This window comes from Pterocles gutturalis, unplaced genomic scaffold (assembly GCF_000699245.1).
Source record: "Pterocles gutturalis isolate BGI_N339 unplaced genomic scaffold, ASM69924v1 scaffold1230, whole genome shotgun sequence".
In the NCBI taxonomy this organism is placed as follows: domain Eukaryota; kingdom Metazoa; phylum Chordata; class Aves; order Pterocliformes; family Pteroclidae; genus Pterocles; species Pterocles gutturalis.
This window is the reverse complement of record NW_010143003.1, coordinates 1-15,933: the sequence shown is the minus strand read 5'-3', so window position 1 is coordinate 15,933 and position 15,933 is coordinate 1. Positions and strand designations below refer to the sequence as shown.

The window sequence follows — 15,933 nt, the reverse complement described above, 5'->3', positions numbered from 1 at the left end:
TTCTTCTTCCACAGAGTCTGGAGACAGGATGAGCTTGTGTGGGGAAGGGGGAAGTGTCTGATATTAACTTTTTTTCTAATAGTACTTGCTCTCTCAAGGGCCTCTCCCAGGTAGTTTTCCTCTCTGCTAAATATCTCACTCTGTATGTTAACAAGCCGGGTCTTAAAAATTGAAGACTCCTTGCTGCTAAAGGATTAAAGAACTGACTGTACTGCTTCTGGAGCTGCCACTGGAGAGGGGAAGCTGTACGTGGGACCCTAAAGACAGATGTTCAAGTCTCTCCTATAATGAGCTTTTGCCTTTGTCCTTCTGAGGTGATGTGACCAGTGTATTTGAGGAGCAACATCTCTTATCTCCCTCCGCAAATCTTTGCGTTCTCCATTTCGCATTAAAGCAAAACTCCTAACTTTCAAATTTTCACAGGGCAGGTAGGCTGCTTCTTGCTCAGCCACAGTTCACATCCCCTTTTATGTTTGTTTCTTAGCACTGCCAGATCCTCCCTTTTGAGTCAGAGCTTGCAGGGGTAGAGGAGAAAGATATTTTTATATGCATTTTTGGTAACTTTCTATTCTAGATCAAAGCCTGAAGCCTCAGATTGCAGTCCCTCACCTTGCTACAAACAATCCCACTCTCACCACAGTTGCTCTAGAAAAACCTTTCTGTATGTTTGACAACTCACTGTATCCAAATAAATCCTACGTCATCTACTTGTACGCAATGAAGGAATCAGGTGAGTATCCAGCATTACACCTCTCTGGAAGGTAACTACATGATGTGGCCATTGCATGCAATTCTTCACAGTTTGATGGGAATGGGTCTGACTGGGGGAGAAGAGAAAAATCTGTAGCTGTAAGCTATGTACAAGCTGACCCTCTGGTCTCAGTTTTCTCCAGGGTATTATTATAAAATATAATATAAATAACTGTAGTATTTCAGTGAGACGGATTGAAGATGGCAAGTGTTACTACTGTGTTAGCTGACTCCTGGTAGGTGTGGAGCAGCACTATTGGCTAGAAACATTTGCCCAAGTCTTGCTAATGAAACCAAGTGGTCCACAAGCCAATACCTCATCTTTGTCTAAGCACAAATGCCTTCTATAAAGCCTGAATTCCCCAAAGTAAATCTGCTGAGACAAACTGGGTAACTGCTGCCATTTTCTTTGCAGCTAGGGCAGCCAGGCCTTGCAAGGACTATGTGGGGTTTTTTTTGTAGACAAAGGCAAGTCATACTAGACTTACGGTCAAAGATGCCCAGGCCCATCAGTTCATTCATAAAATGAATTTTGTAAGTGCTTGGCAGTGAAACATTGCTGGCAGTGACCAAGTGCTGCCTTCTCTGTTCCCTGCTGCTTTGGCAGACTGTTTCGAATGCCAGCTAGAGCTACTCCATAAGCTGACAGAAATAATTATTTCCTTATATAGATCATGCCTTCTCCCCTGAGGGCTGTATAAAGCCTCCTTTTCTCAGAGGTTCAGAGAAGAGATCTTAAGGGGGGGAGTAGAGAAACTGGCCAACAGACAAAACAATCTAAAACTTCCACTGCTGATTGTTGCCACTTTGCACAAGGTAGAAGGAGGAGGCTTGGGATGGGTAGAGGCTGTAACCAGAGACACCATCCCATACAGCTAACACAGACAATTGTGAATGCGTGGCCTTCTGAGATACATCCCACGACTGTAGTGCATGTCTTTATATGTCTGAAACAGAATATAAGCACATTATATAGAAGGCAACTGATACCTAGTTATACCTGCAAATACGATGTTTTGTGTTAGAAATTACATCAACCACCCCATCTTCTGCAGAATCTCAACAAAAAGGGTTATATACAGAGAAACCTCTTCTGCTGCTTTGAAGGCAAGCAGATGCAAACTTGTTACTTGGCAGACAGGGAGGAATTTTGTTTGGATTTGTCTCTGGTCTGCAGAGAAGCACACTGGCTTGCCCTTGGATGCCTCCTGGAGCAGGGAGAAGGGAAACTTAAAATAGTGTAATTTTCTTAACACCCTATGTTCAGCTCTCCTGGTAAGGAAATATGTCAGTATGCTACAAAGCTGACAGTCTAGCAAATTTCTGAAGAAGTAATCTAACTTTTAACTCTGTTCTTGTTAATGTCACTATCAGACTTGATCCACCTAGTAAAAGTTTAAAAAAACAACCAAACAAAACACACCAAAAAAGCACCCACAAAATGAACTTGCTTAAGCATCAGCTCTTACTTGCTCACCAGAGCCAGGCTAAGAATTATTGAGGTGCAGACTGGGAGAGCAGGGAAACCTAGTTGTGAGAAGTATGATTTGGGGAAGCAAGCCTAACAATAGAGCATGTCTTAGCTAGTATTTGTTTTCATGTTATTGGCTCCTATTGAAGAGAGGGGTGTCAGAGCTCAAGCAACTTGAGCACTTACCCTTAAGTTGTATTTCTAACCTGTGCTAGAAACTTTCCCCTTTTAAAACAGGTTTAATTTTGCATTAGATTTTATCTAAAAACTTCTCATGACCAAGCAGTTGCAAGAACTCTGCTCCAGGTGCAGAGTACAATGCTTACAAGCTGAAGAAGTTGGAAAAGAGGAATTTTGAGAGGGTGGCTACTAAAAAGTATTGGTCTGAGATACGCTGTGGATCATTCACAGCTTCTGAGGGACAAGTGTAAAGAGCTTCATCAACAGATAGGGAGGAAGGGGTAGGATCATTATGTAGCCAAACTGGTAGCAGATTTTTGGTTTCCCTTTAAAGTGTTTTGGGGTAGAAGAGCAACTTGCCAAGTAAATACAGTGTGAATGGAAAGGGCTGAACTAATTCTAACTTATTAAAAAGCATCTCTCCTGCAGCAAGTGCAATAAGCTCCCTGGTGACCAATGACAGCAGCAAACCACTCGAGAGCACCTTCCAACAAACAAGTGGGGGGCAGCTTGGACCTTACAAAGCTGCCTTGTTCAATGTACCCAGTTGTGCATCACCTCCCAAACTTGCTGATGTAGGAGATGTCAACAAAGTTGCTGATGTCCTGAAACAATACCTCTTCAGAGTTGGGGATGACGGGACTTGTTTGTACGACCCAAACTTCCTATCTGTCTGTAACCCGCCTCTTGCACCAGACACAACATACAGGTACAATTCTTATTTCTTACAAGTTGATTGCTGCTCCTAAAACAAAATAGAAAGCAACATTCAGTTTGTAGTCTTCCTTTGCAATGGTATGATGTGAATTTCCAGTTCCTAGCTGAAGTGCACTATTGCAAGGGTAGGACCTATAGCTATGTTGGAGTAGATAATCCAGTGACAGCATCTGCTTAGAAACTGCTGGTAGAAAAGGATTTTGACTACAAAATTCACCATGTCATTTGTGTTAGATGAGTCTGCCAAATTGCAGACGTGGCTCTGGTTCTGCTTGCTTTGTTTTGATGGGATGCTGGGGAGCCAAAGTTCTCCTTGGTCTCCAGCTCCAGGAAGCCACTAATGTTACTGGAGACTTCACAGTGAGGGTCAGGTGGCTTGCAGGCTTGTCTGACCCCTGTTGTCTGGGGAAGCTGACCATCTGGGGAAGTCAGACACCCTGACAACTGTTACCTGAAACATATGTTTTGCTGTTGCTAGGTATTTAAAAGCCATAGTAAAAATGGCAGTGACATGGAGCCATATCTGCTGTGGAAACCTAATATGCTTCTCAAACAAAACTGTCTTGCCTCTTCTGCCTCTTCAGGACATTTCTGAAAACTCAAACTATTGTGAAATGGAAACTTAATTTATTTGCCAAGTCTGACGTTGACCTGGCTCTTCAATACTCTATCAGGGAAAGTGCCAAAGATCTCCATTGTTGGGAAGAATCTTTGACTTCCATATGGAAATCAAAACCACTTGCTGTCCTGAGTAATGAGGCTCTTCACAACAGGGAATAGCAAGCTGGGAAAAAATGTTGGAAAGTTATAATCTGCCAAGGCTCACAAGAACAAAGTGCAAGCTGTGCATGACATAGCACAGAAAGCTTTTTCACAACTGATTTTATTTGGTCTTTATAAGGTCTCTGGAAATAGTCAGTTACCTTTGACTGTCTCCATCTAATGCTCTGACAAAACCTGAAGTCTGACCAGCTAATCCAGTATCTTAAAAATGTTAGTAAGGAAGCTCAAATTTGAAATACCTCATTTAACACTTTTTCCCCACAGGTTTAAATACGTGTTGGTAGATAGCATTGAAGGTATCATGAAAGACCAAACTTTCTGGTCTGATCCAATCAAAACCAGAAGAGGTAAGTCTGTGGCTTTGCTCAGGTCTTCCAAGTAGCTGTTTTTGCCTTAGGACGCTATTGCTCTGTCAGCAACACCTAGTCCTTTCCTAAATTTTAATGATTTTTGCCAGCCTTTCAATATTGGAGTAGCAGACTTAAATATGGAATAATTCTTTACTTCTTTGGTATACTTCAAAACAATTCTTTCAGTAAAGATAAAGTTTGTATGTGTGGTTTCAGACTTGATGCATATCATGGTATCTGGTGCTGTTGACATTTCTCAGTAATACAGATACTTGTCATACTGGCTAACCTGCTGAGGAAAGCTTATAAACTCTGAATGTTGACTTTGAGTCTTAAACCTGTTTCCCATAAATCATCTAAGACTTCAGGTATAGACATAACCATTCTTTCCATGCTTTTCTAGTTAAACTTCCCTTGAAAATTGATACCTGGCCTGGTCGAAGGAGTGGAGGCATGATTGTCATTACATCGATCCTAAGTGTTCTTCTGTTCCTTCTGCTTGCTGGCTTTCTTGCTTCTGTGTTGTCTGCTGTCATGTAAGTATTGCTATACCTTACAGCTTCCAGTAAGAGTATCTAAACCCTCAGTCATCAGCCTTCTTTCCTATGGCTCCAAGTCCCTGTTGCTGGTCTTGTTTGAGATGACAGACCAGGTGGTGTCCTCCAAATTTTGAAGCTGGTAACAGGAAAAAACTACTTTATCACAATCTTCCCTAAGATCAGCAGCTCTTGTGATTATTGCACAGCCTTAAGCTTACTGGCTGACAGACTTTAGTAAGGACTACTGGAAAAAAATTTAAAAATAAGTTACTCCTTTCAATTAATAAGTGAGGCTTTGCTGGAGCTGTATAACTCAACTAGTCTATGCATGTTCCCTAGACTTCTATGCCCAATGCCCTGTGAAATCAATGAGGCGGGATTGATCCTAAACCGAACTTTTGGAGGGAAGGAACTAAATTTTAGAAATGGTGGGTATCAGGGCTGCTAACACCCACTTCTTTCATTCACTTGTAAATGATGTGAGTGCTCTGTATTCAGTCAGCTCTGACAGGCTCTTCTGGATTAAAGATGTGGAAAGCAAAAACTGCATTGAAAGTAAATATTTAATTAAAAAAATAATCTATGGGCTTCTCTGGTGCTAAATGATATAAGTAGCAATAAGCCTTTGTAAAATGTTGTGACAGTAGGCTCCACTTGGTCTCTACTGGAACCTAATAAAGTCTTTCACTTGACCACCAGGGGACCAGAAGATTCTTCTGCAGAGGCAAGGAACATGTCTCAGACTCTTCAACAAAGTGAACCAAAACCACAGTTAAGCTCTGAGTGAACAACCTCATTCAAGTCAACAGTGGAAATGCAACTGAATTGCTGCGTGCTAGACCTACAGGACTGTCTCTTCTACTCAATGCTAGTCCAGAACAAGCTACAGAATGCAACCAGGCAACTGAAGATGAATGGCATAGATGAAATAAGGACAACTTTTTTGAAGTCTTGCAGTAATGATATCTTGTCTTGTCCTAATGAGATTTGATTTAGTTAATTGCCTTGTATAGCACATACCAAATGCCTGGAGTGAAGAAAGAATCTTCACGAGATCCTTCAAATTCAGTGGTATGATGAGAGGTTGTCTAGTACATACATCTCACCTGAAGTAAGCATAACCACAGACCTCTCATCTGCTTCTCATGTTCAAATGAACATGATATAGCCATTTGTGTCTCAACCTTTCTCTATAGTAACTGATGAGGAACAGAGAAAAACAGTCTGCTTTAGAAAAATATGTTCTTAGAGAAAATTAGGGATTAAAAGGTAGACAACAAGGAGCTACTGCTGCTTCCTCAGGCTTTTAGTGACTATTTGTGTCATAAGACTTCCATTTTTTTCTCTCCTGCCCTGAAAGAAGGCAAACAACTTCCAGTTGCCCTGTATGTAGCAGAGTAATTCTGATCTCAAATACTTAAATACCCTCAAAAATCTCTGCACGGATGAAAGCTAACAAAATTGCTTCAAAGGTGTGTTCTTTCAGAGCTCTGTATAATTTGTTGATGGGCTAGTGAAGGGGAAATACTGCTTTAGTGGGACACATGAGTATATTCAGTGTTGTCACGAATGAGGCTAAGCCTGAGCTTTACCTTAGGCAGCTGTAAGCAGGCACTCTTCACATCTTAGTAACTAGGCTAGTGGGGTTTTTGGAGCTAATTCTTGTCTTCCTTCATTTCGTGTTCTCAGTTGGTGACTAGAAATCAATTTTTGCCCCAAGTTTGAATTATGCACTGCTTTCTTCCATTGATGCCAACCTCCATATACAGTTTTATCTCTATAAAATATTTGAGGAAGATCTAACTTCAAAGCTCTACCTTATACCTCTGGAGTATGTATAAGCAACTGTCCTATTGTAGCAAGCAGTTACTTGTGATACGTACAGAGCAGAGCTGGCACTTGCTGTTGATGTCCTCCTAGTTTATCAGTAAATTGCTTGAACTGTCTCAGTTTATAAATAAATAAGAATTCGGTTTTGACATAAGTACTTCACTGTCACTGTCATGACTGGATGATCTTGCACCAATACTTATTTCAGGGAGTGGGACTTATTCTCTTCAGATTATGAAAATGAAACAGTTTTGTGAAAAGTAAAATATTGTCAGGATGGAGTGTTGAGATTGTAGCTTGGTGATTGCAAAATTTTCCAATGTAGTATTCTTGAAACTGGATGTGGCATCTTAAAAGCAATTGCTCTCTGTTGGACTGAATTTGTTTCATTTTAAAAAGAAATGGGATTCTGGTTTCTGCTATGACATATAACTGTTATCTGAGTTTCATTTACTGTGAATTATTGAACAAAGGTTTATCCATTTCTGAGCAAGTCAACCATCATTAGCATTTAATATCAAACCCAAGTTTTTTGTTAAAGGCCTAGATGTGACAAAAAGTATTGTATTAAAGAGTATGTACACCAGCATTTCTCTTTCCTTTTTTTTGCGTTTTCCTCCTTTGCTTCTATTTAATGAATGCAAATCTGTCCCTCTATCCTGTGATGTCAACTCAACAGCCCCAGAACTGCCTGTCAATTGATGGACTAGCTGAACTATGCCCACTGTGCCTTGGAATAGGAAGGACTGTTCAGTTTAGACGAGGTCTGTAGGTGTTATTTTGTCATCTCAGCAGTAACAAATAACATTTGGGTTTTATACCATAATATACACCAAATGAATGTTTGGGGGTTTGTTAGAGTATGTTGTAACTGAGTTATGGGAATCTAGAGGACAAGGAAATGGCAATACTTAGTTTTATATTCTGTAGCAATTCTTACATACCTAGTTCTGTGTGTGTCTATAGCTGTATAGACAGCTGTATTAGAAACTCATTAATTTTAATTGAAAAGAATTATTTGGAAAATACATTTGTATTCATTATAGACGTCATATACAACCAAATTCTAAGAAAATAGATCTGAAGTATTAACTAGCAAGCTGAAGAAGAAATTCTAGCATATATTTATAAAAAGTAACTTGTACAATAATTTTCATTGTTGCTTCTGATTCTTTTAAAAATATTATTATTCAATTAATTGTATTAGTCCAGATACATCCAGCTATAAGGCGTGCTGGTCTTTCTAACTGCATAATAATAGCATACCTACTGAAGAACACAAAAGGACTGAGATGCCATCATATATGACTAAAAAGAAATAACAAAAAAAATCTTGTACTTTCCTAATAACTGTATTATTTGGCCTGAATACACGAACTTCTTTCTTCTGAGGTAGATTGCAAGAGGTACCTTGCAAGAATAAGCTTGGGAAAAACATTTGCTGCCATATAATCATTTTCCTCGGTTCAACCAGAATTCAGCAGTAGAGATGTGAAGGTTTAAAATCATTAGGATTAGTTTTTCCATGATGAAAGAAGACAAAAAGGAAAGCTGTTTATAATCCCTAGTTCTACATCAACTGGTTCAAGCCTAAAAGAGGTATATGGGTGTAGCATGTAGGTTTGCTATTTCTATTCACCTGAATTAATTCATCTGAATAGTTAGATTTGTGATTTTAATATGAGAGACAGAGATGGTGGTATATTCTAGGAGTATGATATTTTTGAGGGCAATGTTTTGTTTCTTCTTTTATCCACAAACTAGTTTTCATAAACAGGATCCACGACATTTCTTTATTGTGCTTAGTCATACAGTGCTTTACGGCTAAAATGAAGCACCAGCTGAATTCAGTTAGTCTTTCCCTTGACTTTTTTTTTTTTTAATAGCTGTTGTATCCTGACTTTGGAGAATGATATATTTTCTTCAAAACGTTGTACATTTTTTCTGGATGAAAGGGGTAATTTAAATACAATGGATTGTTATTATTCCCTTAATGGCATGAGTAGCTTTGGGATAGATTCTGTTCCACACTTGCCAGAGTAATCCAAGCCAAATCCATTGAAGCCTGTCCATTTACTCTGCATTTACACAAGCTTAGGCTAGCAGCAGAATGCATTCCAGGACTGCAACCCTTTCTCAGGAAACATCCCCACTGAGATTTGCCTGAAGTTTGTAAGATTATGCACAGTTGAAATCGGTTTATCCATATGCTATTCCTCTCACGTCTCCTGGTACCAGCACAATTGGCCAGAACCCAGCTAGAGTGCACAAGGACTAGTCTCATAGAAGAACAACACTCTGCAGTCTTGCTGAAATGGTGGATTTGCTCTTGGCAGCTGCAGGAGAACCCTAGGGTTTATCTCAAATTTGACTCAGGGAGAGGAATTCTCAGCTTAAATATCAGTAAAGATTCATGCATTTCTGATAATATATGGGGTAATTACAAGGGAATATAATGCGGCTAATTCTACACATTCTTGTATCGCTTTTAAACTCCAGTTTAATGAGGAGTTTGAGCCTGAACCTAGTTTTAAGGATGTAAGTGTTGGAAAAAGATTTTTCAATACATAGAATTCTATCAAAAGACATTGTTTTGATCAGAAATGTGTTTTCACAATGGAAAAAAAGAACCTGAAAAGTGTCAATGAGCATCAGAACACTTTGTCCAAGTTGTTTGGGGGTTTTTTGGTGATTTTTTTGAGAGGGAGACATAAATAATTTCCTAACCAGCTGAAATACAGATGTTCTGTCCATCACACATTTGCATGGAAAAGTATTTGCTCTAATGTTGTCTCTTATTTTCAACATTGTCTTCCTGTCCACTTATGAACAAAATGACAGCAACAAGAATGGTTATTTCTTATGTTGGTCATATTCCCAAAAGTATCCCCTCCTTTTCAGTTTGTACCCAACCATCAAGGCAGCAGTAGCTATTCTTGCAGATTCAATTGCTGCACCAAGTACTTCATGTTTGTCCGGTTTATTTTCGGATTCACAGGTGTTTTTGAACTTACTGGAGCATTACCAATTAGGAACATGGGAAAGCATTGCCACTCTCATGCATTTCTAATCTTCATTGAAAGTCAATGCAATGAGTGTCCTCCTCATCTATGACTTCTAGCCTCTATATGGAGGTTATCTCAATGTCTGTGTTCATCACACCCTGCTGCTTCAAAGGACTTAAGAACTAGTTATAATTTGACAGTTTTATTGCATACAGCTTGCAGTCTAACACAAACTAAATGAAAACCATTTAGATCATTTCAGACATGAAAGTGTTCCACTTGTTTCCTGGTAGTATTCCCATGCAAGCTTTAACTAAGAGCATGCCCACAACAGCCTACAGTTACCTTCAGTGTACTACTCTGAGATATGTACTGCTGGAATCCTCACTGTGTGGGAAGACTGCGGGATCACACCAAAAGCAATGCTAATTGTTTACTGGTGCAACACCAGTTGCCCTCATGTTTAACCCAGGTCTTTTTAATCCATTGGTTACCAGCCACCTCACTCTGCATCCTGAGACCAGAATAGGTCTGTCTATGTAAGTCTGTTCTTTATTTTTATCATTAAAATGCAGAGTTAAACGAAGTTAATACCCTGCAATCTTTCAAAAAAAAAAAAAAAAAAAAAAAAAGGAACAGTTGGATGCTATCAGAGCAACAGTGACTGTATGTCTTAGCCTATTGGAGCTGCAAGCTCACTGATGTAATATTAGGCCCTGGCCTGAGGTTAAGCTCACTCAACAGGCTGTGAGAAACTACTGAACATGACATGAGATAATGCTGGATGTGACAGATAATGATGTGGGAAGCTGTCGAAAGTTACAGATAATGCTGTGAGGAGCAGCTGGACTTCATGTGTGGTTAAAGAGGGAGTTGTATGAGAAATGGACAAACTTCATGGGCAATTGGAGAGCAGTGCTGGGGACCTTTAGGGCAGCAGAACCTTGCAAGGCCATCTCAGTAATATCATAAGGCCAAGATAACCTAGGAAATCGTACCAGAAATTACACCTTTGGGTATGCATGTAGCAAAGCTGGGATCCATAGGGAAAAGTGAGACTGTTTATTTAGTAGAGGGCTGAGATGAAGAAAGAGACAGTTAAGAAACACAAAAAGGTCAGTAAGGCAGGCAGGTACTGTAACTGGGGCTGTCCGTAGTTCCAAGCCAGCACTGTGTTTGATCATTGAAGCTTGGAGCAGGACAATAAAGCAAACCTGTTCTGATGTTGCCACACACGCCAAGCCTGCTTCCACAGTCCAGAGAGCGGCAGTGCCTCCCCTTCTTAGCAAGGAAACACCCAAGACGGACAGGTACTAGTCATCACTGTGTAGGAGCCCTTTCCAGGCCTGACAGCACCGTCCTCACAGAGTCACCGATCAGATCGTGCTTTTCCCTGTGTCGGCAGGAATATAACATGTGACAGGTATCTTCAGCTGGCTTCCCTTCTTGAGCCAATGCTTACCCAGCTGCTATTTGTGTCTTGGAGGAAAAAATGTCTTTCAAGGGATGCTGCCTCCCCTTGTGCTTTGACACCCTCAGTGTTTACAGAAAAGCTCCCTTCCTACAGCTGCCTTTTCCTGCCACACTTTACTACAACTAATGTTACATCCTGAGCTAAGCCTTCATAGTATAGTAGGAATATTTTGTTGTGCTCCTGCAATTGCACAGTTAACACTTTCACTTCCTGCTATTCTTTCCAAGCTGTGATGGACATAAATCAGATCACATCTGTGCATATTTTCTCTACTATACAAATATACTTCTGGGGAGAATCCCAGTGTGTTGTGTTATGGTAGCTAGGGATAATTTTCTTTAAATGAACATTGATGGGAACTATAAAGTGATGACTGTTACAAGCTGTCAGGTGGGGCTCTTCTACAATCCTGTCCATAAGTCATCATAATTTAAAATTTATTGCATCATCCAAGTAAAATAATAACATTGTTGTTTTGTTTAACTAGTTTAGAACCTTTAACCTCTTAAAAACAACCTCTTATGCTGGTACTGATGATAGGAAGGTACAAGGTTGGTGATATTAATCCAAGCAAATTTAATGGAAATGTGGTATAATGCTTCATTTCTCTTTAGGCATACTACAGGGTATAAGGCTTGACAGCTGGCTGGATACAAAAAACTTTGCTTCACAGGTAAGAATTCATTTGGCTGCATCCCTGGACTTAAGTGCTACATTCGCAGCTTCCCCTGTAGACTTGGTCCTGACTTCACAGGAATTACAATTACAGATAACCTCAGCTATACCCCAAATCAGGAGTTAGGCACAACTATTTAAGCTACAAGAGAGATCATATGACCAACCACCTGAAAGCAAAGGTTTGTTTACTAGAAAATACATGAGATCTGTGCAGTCAAAAGCACTGTTATGCAAACAGTTCCACAGCTGATCAGTACACTGGATGAGACAGGCTGACAGGCCACCACTGCACAGGGTCATGGGGTTCCTGTCCTCAGGGTTCCTTTTTGCTGCAGTTCAAGATATTAACCAATGCTTCTCTGCTGATGCACATCTGCACTGCATACTGCACCCATGTGCTGGTCACCATTACAGCTCTCTGCTTACTGACCTTTTGATTGTGTTTTTAATCTTGCTAAATATACGCCTAGGTAGAAGAAGTAGCCATTAGACCACAAAAGCCCATGCAAGCAGAAGAAAAAACCTTCTTTCTTAGTACCGCGTCTGGTATGTTGTAACAGAGCAGACTAACACCTCTGCTTTTGTCCCTGTTTTATATATATATAATTTCTGCAAATATTTTGGCAAACATTTTCAACATCTGATATTTGACAACCAAGAAAGAGCTTTATGGTAGTTCAACAACAAGTTCTTAAACCCATTCATTCCACTCTCTATTTTACTTCCTTTTAACTTTTCTCTCTTTTTTTATCTCTTGTACTGTCTTCTCTTTGGTTTTGTTTTTGCTCCTTTTTTCCATTACCGTTCTGCCCGCCCTTCGAAATGGCTTTGCTCCCTTTCACACTGCTTCATGCATTGTTGCTGTTCAGAAGAGACAAGGACCTGGTGGCAGAGTGCCTTTGTTTTTTTGTCAGAAAGGTAAAAGACAACTCATTTAATCAAAGGACATTCCAGTCAGTTACACTCCCTAGTTTTTCAAAGCAAATTCATATATTCAGGCTTCGTTATAAACAAATCAAACCAAATTCAAGATCAGAAAGTCTGCAGCTAACAGAGCTGATTTCCCCTATCATTTACCCTTTTTAATATGTATTTTTTCCACATAAAAAAAAGCTGTAGCTTTATTCTCTCTTTCCTGTCCCAATGAAAGCATAGGGCGGCAGCAGCAGCAAATTGTACATGCTGAAGAATACTGACTGTGACTCAGACAGTGTGAGAGAGGTAGGTGCAAGGTAATGTAGAACTTGCGTGTAGTTACGCTCTGTTAAGTAAAAGTTGACTGTAGGGAGTCCATGTTGGTATCTGTCACTGAAGATGTGCTTATCACTTGGCAGCTTTAAAAATAAGCTGTAGTGTACACTTGCAGTTACACACAGAATTCTTTTACAGATCACGTCACTCTGCAGGACTTATACACATATAGTGCTGAAAGTAAAAATTAAGAAAATTAAATTAATTTGAAAATTAATCTCTATATTCAATCATAGGTAAACTCTTAAGTGAACTGACACTGGCTTTTGAAAACATACTTTGAATTTCTGATAGCATCTTTGTTCTTCAAAGCATTTTATAAACTATTCTGTTTACAAAGCTGACAAACTAGTAAGATCTTGTCAGCTCTGAGGTAGGAAAAAAAGTAATCAACTATCAGGGAATAACTAGCAGTTCCATTGTGCATGCAGAAGGAATTTTATCTCAATCAACAGGGCTAAATTGGCTTCCTGCTATGAAAAAAATTAAGACATGAGTTAGTTTGTGTCTTAAAGATACTTTTCAGCAAGCTCAATAAACTTTCATTACAAGTTTTATGGGTTTTCTTTCAAACCAGCAGGTTCTGGCATAACATAAACTGGGATTTACTTTATCATAACTTATTAAACAGCAAGTAAAAGTCAAAAGTAAATCAACATTACATCTCAGTGCATACAAACACAGCTGAACAATCAGACACATTGCCTCTCCTAGCCAAACCAACCAGCTGCATTTCTTATCCTGATTACATCACTTTGAGTAATATTTCCAAAGTCTGCAAGAGAGCCCAAAATAAGCAACTGAATTAATGGATTGTTTAGGACACTTGGATAAGCATATGAATTTACTACAATATTAGGGATAAATCTTTGGTTGAATCAAGTGGTAAGCTTCTGTAGTTATTTTATTTAAAACACGTGTTTTACCTCTGAGAGTTTCTTGATTGTAGCAACAGTACTTGGCTTTCTTTGTTGCTTCTTGAAAGAAACTCCTTCCTGTTTCAAAGCTTACAGGTTTCAACACACTTCAGCATCCTCTTCTCACTGTGACTTTGGCTATTGAAATTCATGCCAATTTTCTTTTAATGGTGTTTTCTTGTTTCTGTCATAGAAATTTTGAATAATAACAGGGAAATACAATGGAAAATAATACATTGTTAGCACTTCTTGTACATTTAGAAAAATATACTAAACCTCCCTTTGATTGTATTTTATTTGGTTACTTTTGTACCATATTTGATTGGAAGGTATTGGTATTATTCTTTGTGCTTAGTGACCTTCCTAACGCCTTGCAAGGGAATCCAGAGTTTATGTAATTTATTATTGTTGTGAGTACTGCTGGTGTTTTAAAATATAAGTTATTATAGTCTAAAGATAAAAAAGGAGCAAGATTTACAGAAAAAGGTAATAACATTTATCAAATGAATTGATTCAAACTGAGAAACAGAAAAGCTTTCAAGGGCCTTTCTTCACAAGTATTTCGTCCCATATTACTTTTTAAATTAATGTGAAACAAAGAACAATATTAGGTCTTTTAAATCTACAGGACAGGTCTGACCTTGAGTGTCAAGCTCAGGAAAATATTTAGCAAGTCTTTGTGACTCTTATCTACAGCTGACAAAATATTCTAAGATATTGAGCAAATTATTTAGTAATACATTCCACCGCTATTACAAGGCAGTGTCAAATAACATTCCAAGCTGGATTTCCCACACAGTTACTGGGGTTTAGGGAGCAGAATATCACCTTGTTCTTGTAAAACACAAGATCCTTGAACCCTAAATACCAGCATGTTAAAATACCTTGCTGACAGTCTGGCAGTAGCAAATGATGAAAGGCAAAGAGCTAGAAGCATTGCAGAGCTTCCCTAACTCAACCAAACTTCAGTTTTCAGGGGAGACTATAGTTACATTGTCTCTTCTCCCTGCTTGTTCTCTCTGATCCTTTCCTTACCTTCCTTACCACTATGAATCTGATTCTCCAAATGTTTGTGTTAAGACTTTCTAGGGACACTGTGGTATAGTAATATAAAAAAATGACAAAGTGAGAAGTGATGTCCAGGGAACATTACATGGACGGTTCACAAGGACACAATGTTCTTATGCAAATTGAAAGTTGGTGAAGTCAGTGCGGTCAACAGAACTATTCTTGCCAGAAGTAACACCAGATAGAGAGTAAAAACAGTGAGTTTATGCTTCATCTGTAAAATTGGCCATCCTTACCAAAATTCTTCCCAAAACTATACTAGAACATCAATATAACACTGACATTTAATGAACAAAAGGGAATGTTCAAATCTATCATAGAGACATGTAAAACCTGTGAATCCCAATTGTACTCCAAACCAAAAGAAGTGACAATCGAGGATTGTGATGATAAGTTTGAATGCTTATGGGTAAGAACGAGGGGAAGGGCTAACAAGGCTGATATCCTGCTGGGAGTGTGTTATAGGCCCCCCTCCCAGCAGGAGGAAGCAGATGAGGCATTCTATAAGCAGCTGGCAGAAGGCTCGCGGTCGCTCCCACTTGTTCTTGTGGGAGACTTCAACTTGCCAGACATCTGCTGGAAATACAACACAGCGGAAAGGAAACAGTCTAGGTGATTCTTGGAGTGTGTGCAAGATAACTTCCTGACACAGCTGGTAAGCGAGCCTACCAGGGGAGGAGCCTCGCTCGACCTGCTGTTCACAAACAGAGAAGGACTGGTGGGAGATGTGGTGGTTGGAGGCCATCTTGGGCTTAGTGACCATGAAATAATAGAGTTCTTGATCCTAGGTGAAGTAAGGAGAGGTGCCAGGAAACCCACTAAAATGGACATCCGAAGGGCAGACTTTAGGCTGTTTAGGACGCTGGTTGGGAGAGTCCCCTGGGAGACTGCCCTGAAGGGCAAGGGTGCCCAGGAAGGCT

At 39.5% G+C, this 15,933-nt stretch overlaps 1 protein-coding gene across 1 annotated transcript in view; it reads left to right on the top strand.

Annotated features, from left to right (window-relative positions):
• The window catches only part of UPK3A (uroplakin 3A), a 5,842-nt gene extending 276 nt beyond the window's left edge, over window positions 1-5,566 (top strand). The window contains exons 2-5 of the mRNA XM_010084541.1: window positions 575-730; window positions 2,831-3,110; window positions 4,166-4,248; window positions 5,490-5,566. Of these exons, the coding sequence (XP_010082843.1) occupies window positions 575-730; window positions 2,831-3,110; window positions 4,166-4,248; window positions 5,490-5,566 (596 nt within the window). The remainder of the gene's footprint in view (window positions 1-574; window positions 731-2,830; window positions 3,111-4,165; window positions 4,249-5,489) is intronic.
• Window positions 5,567-15,933: the final 10,367 nt, after the last annotated feature.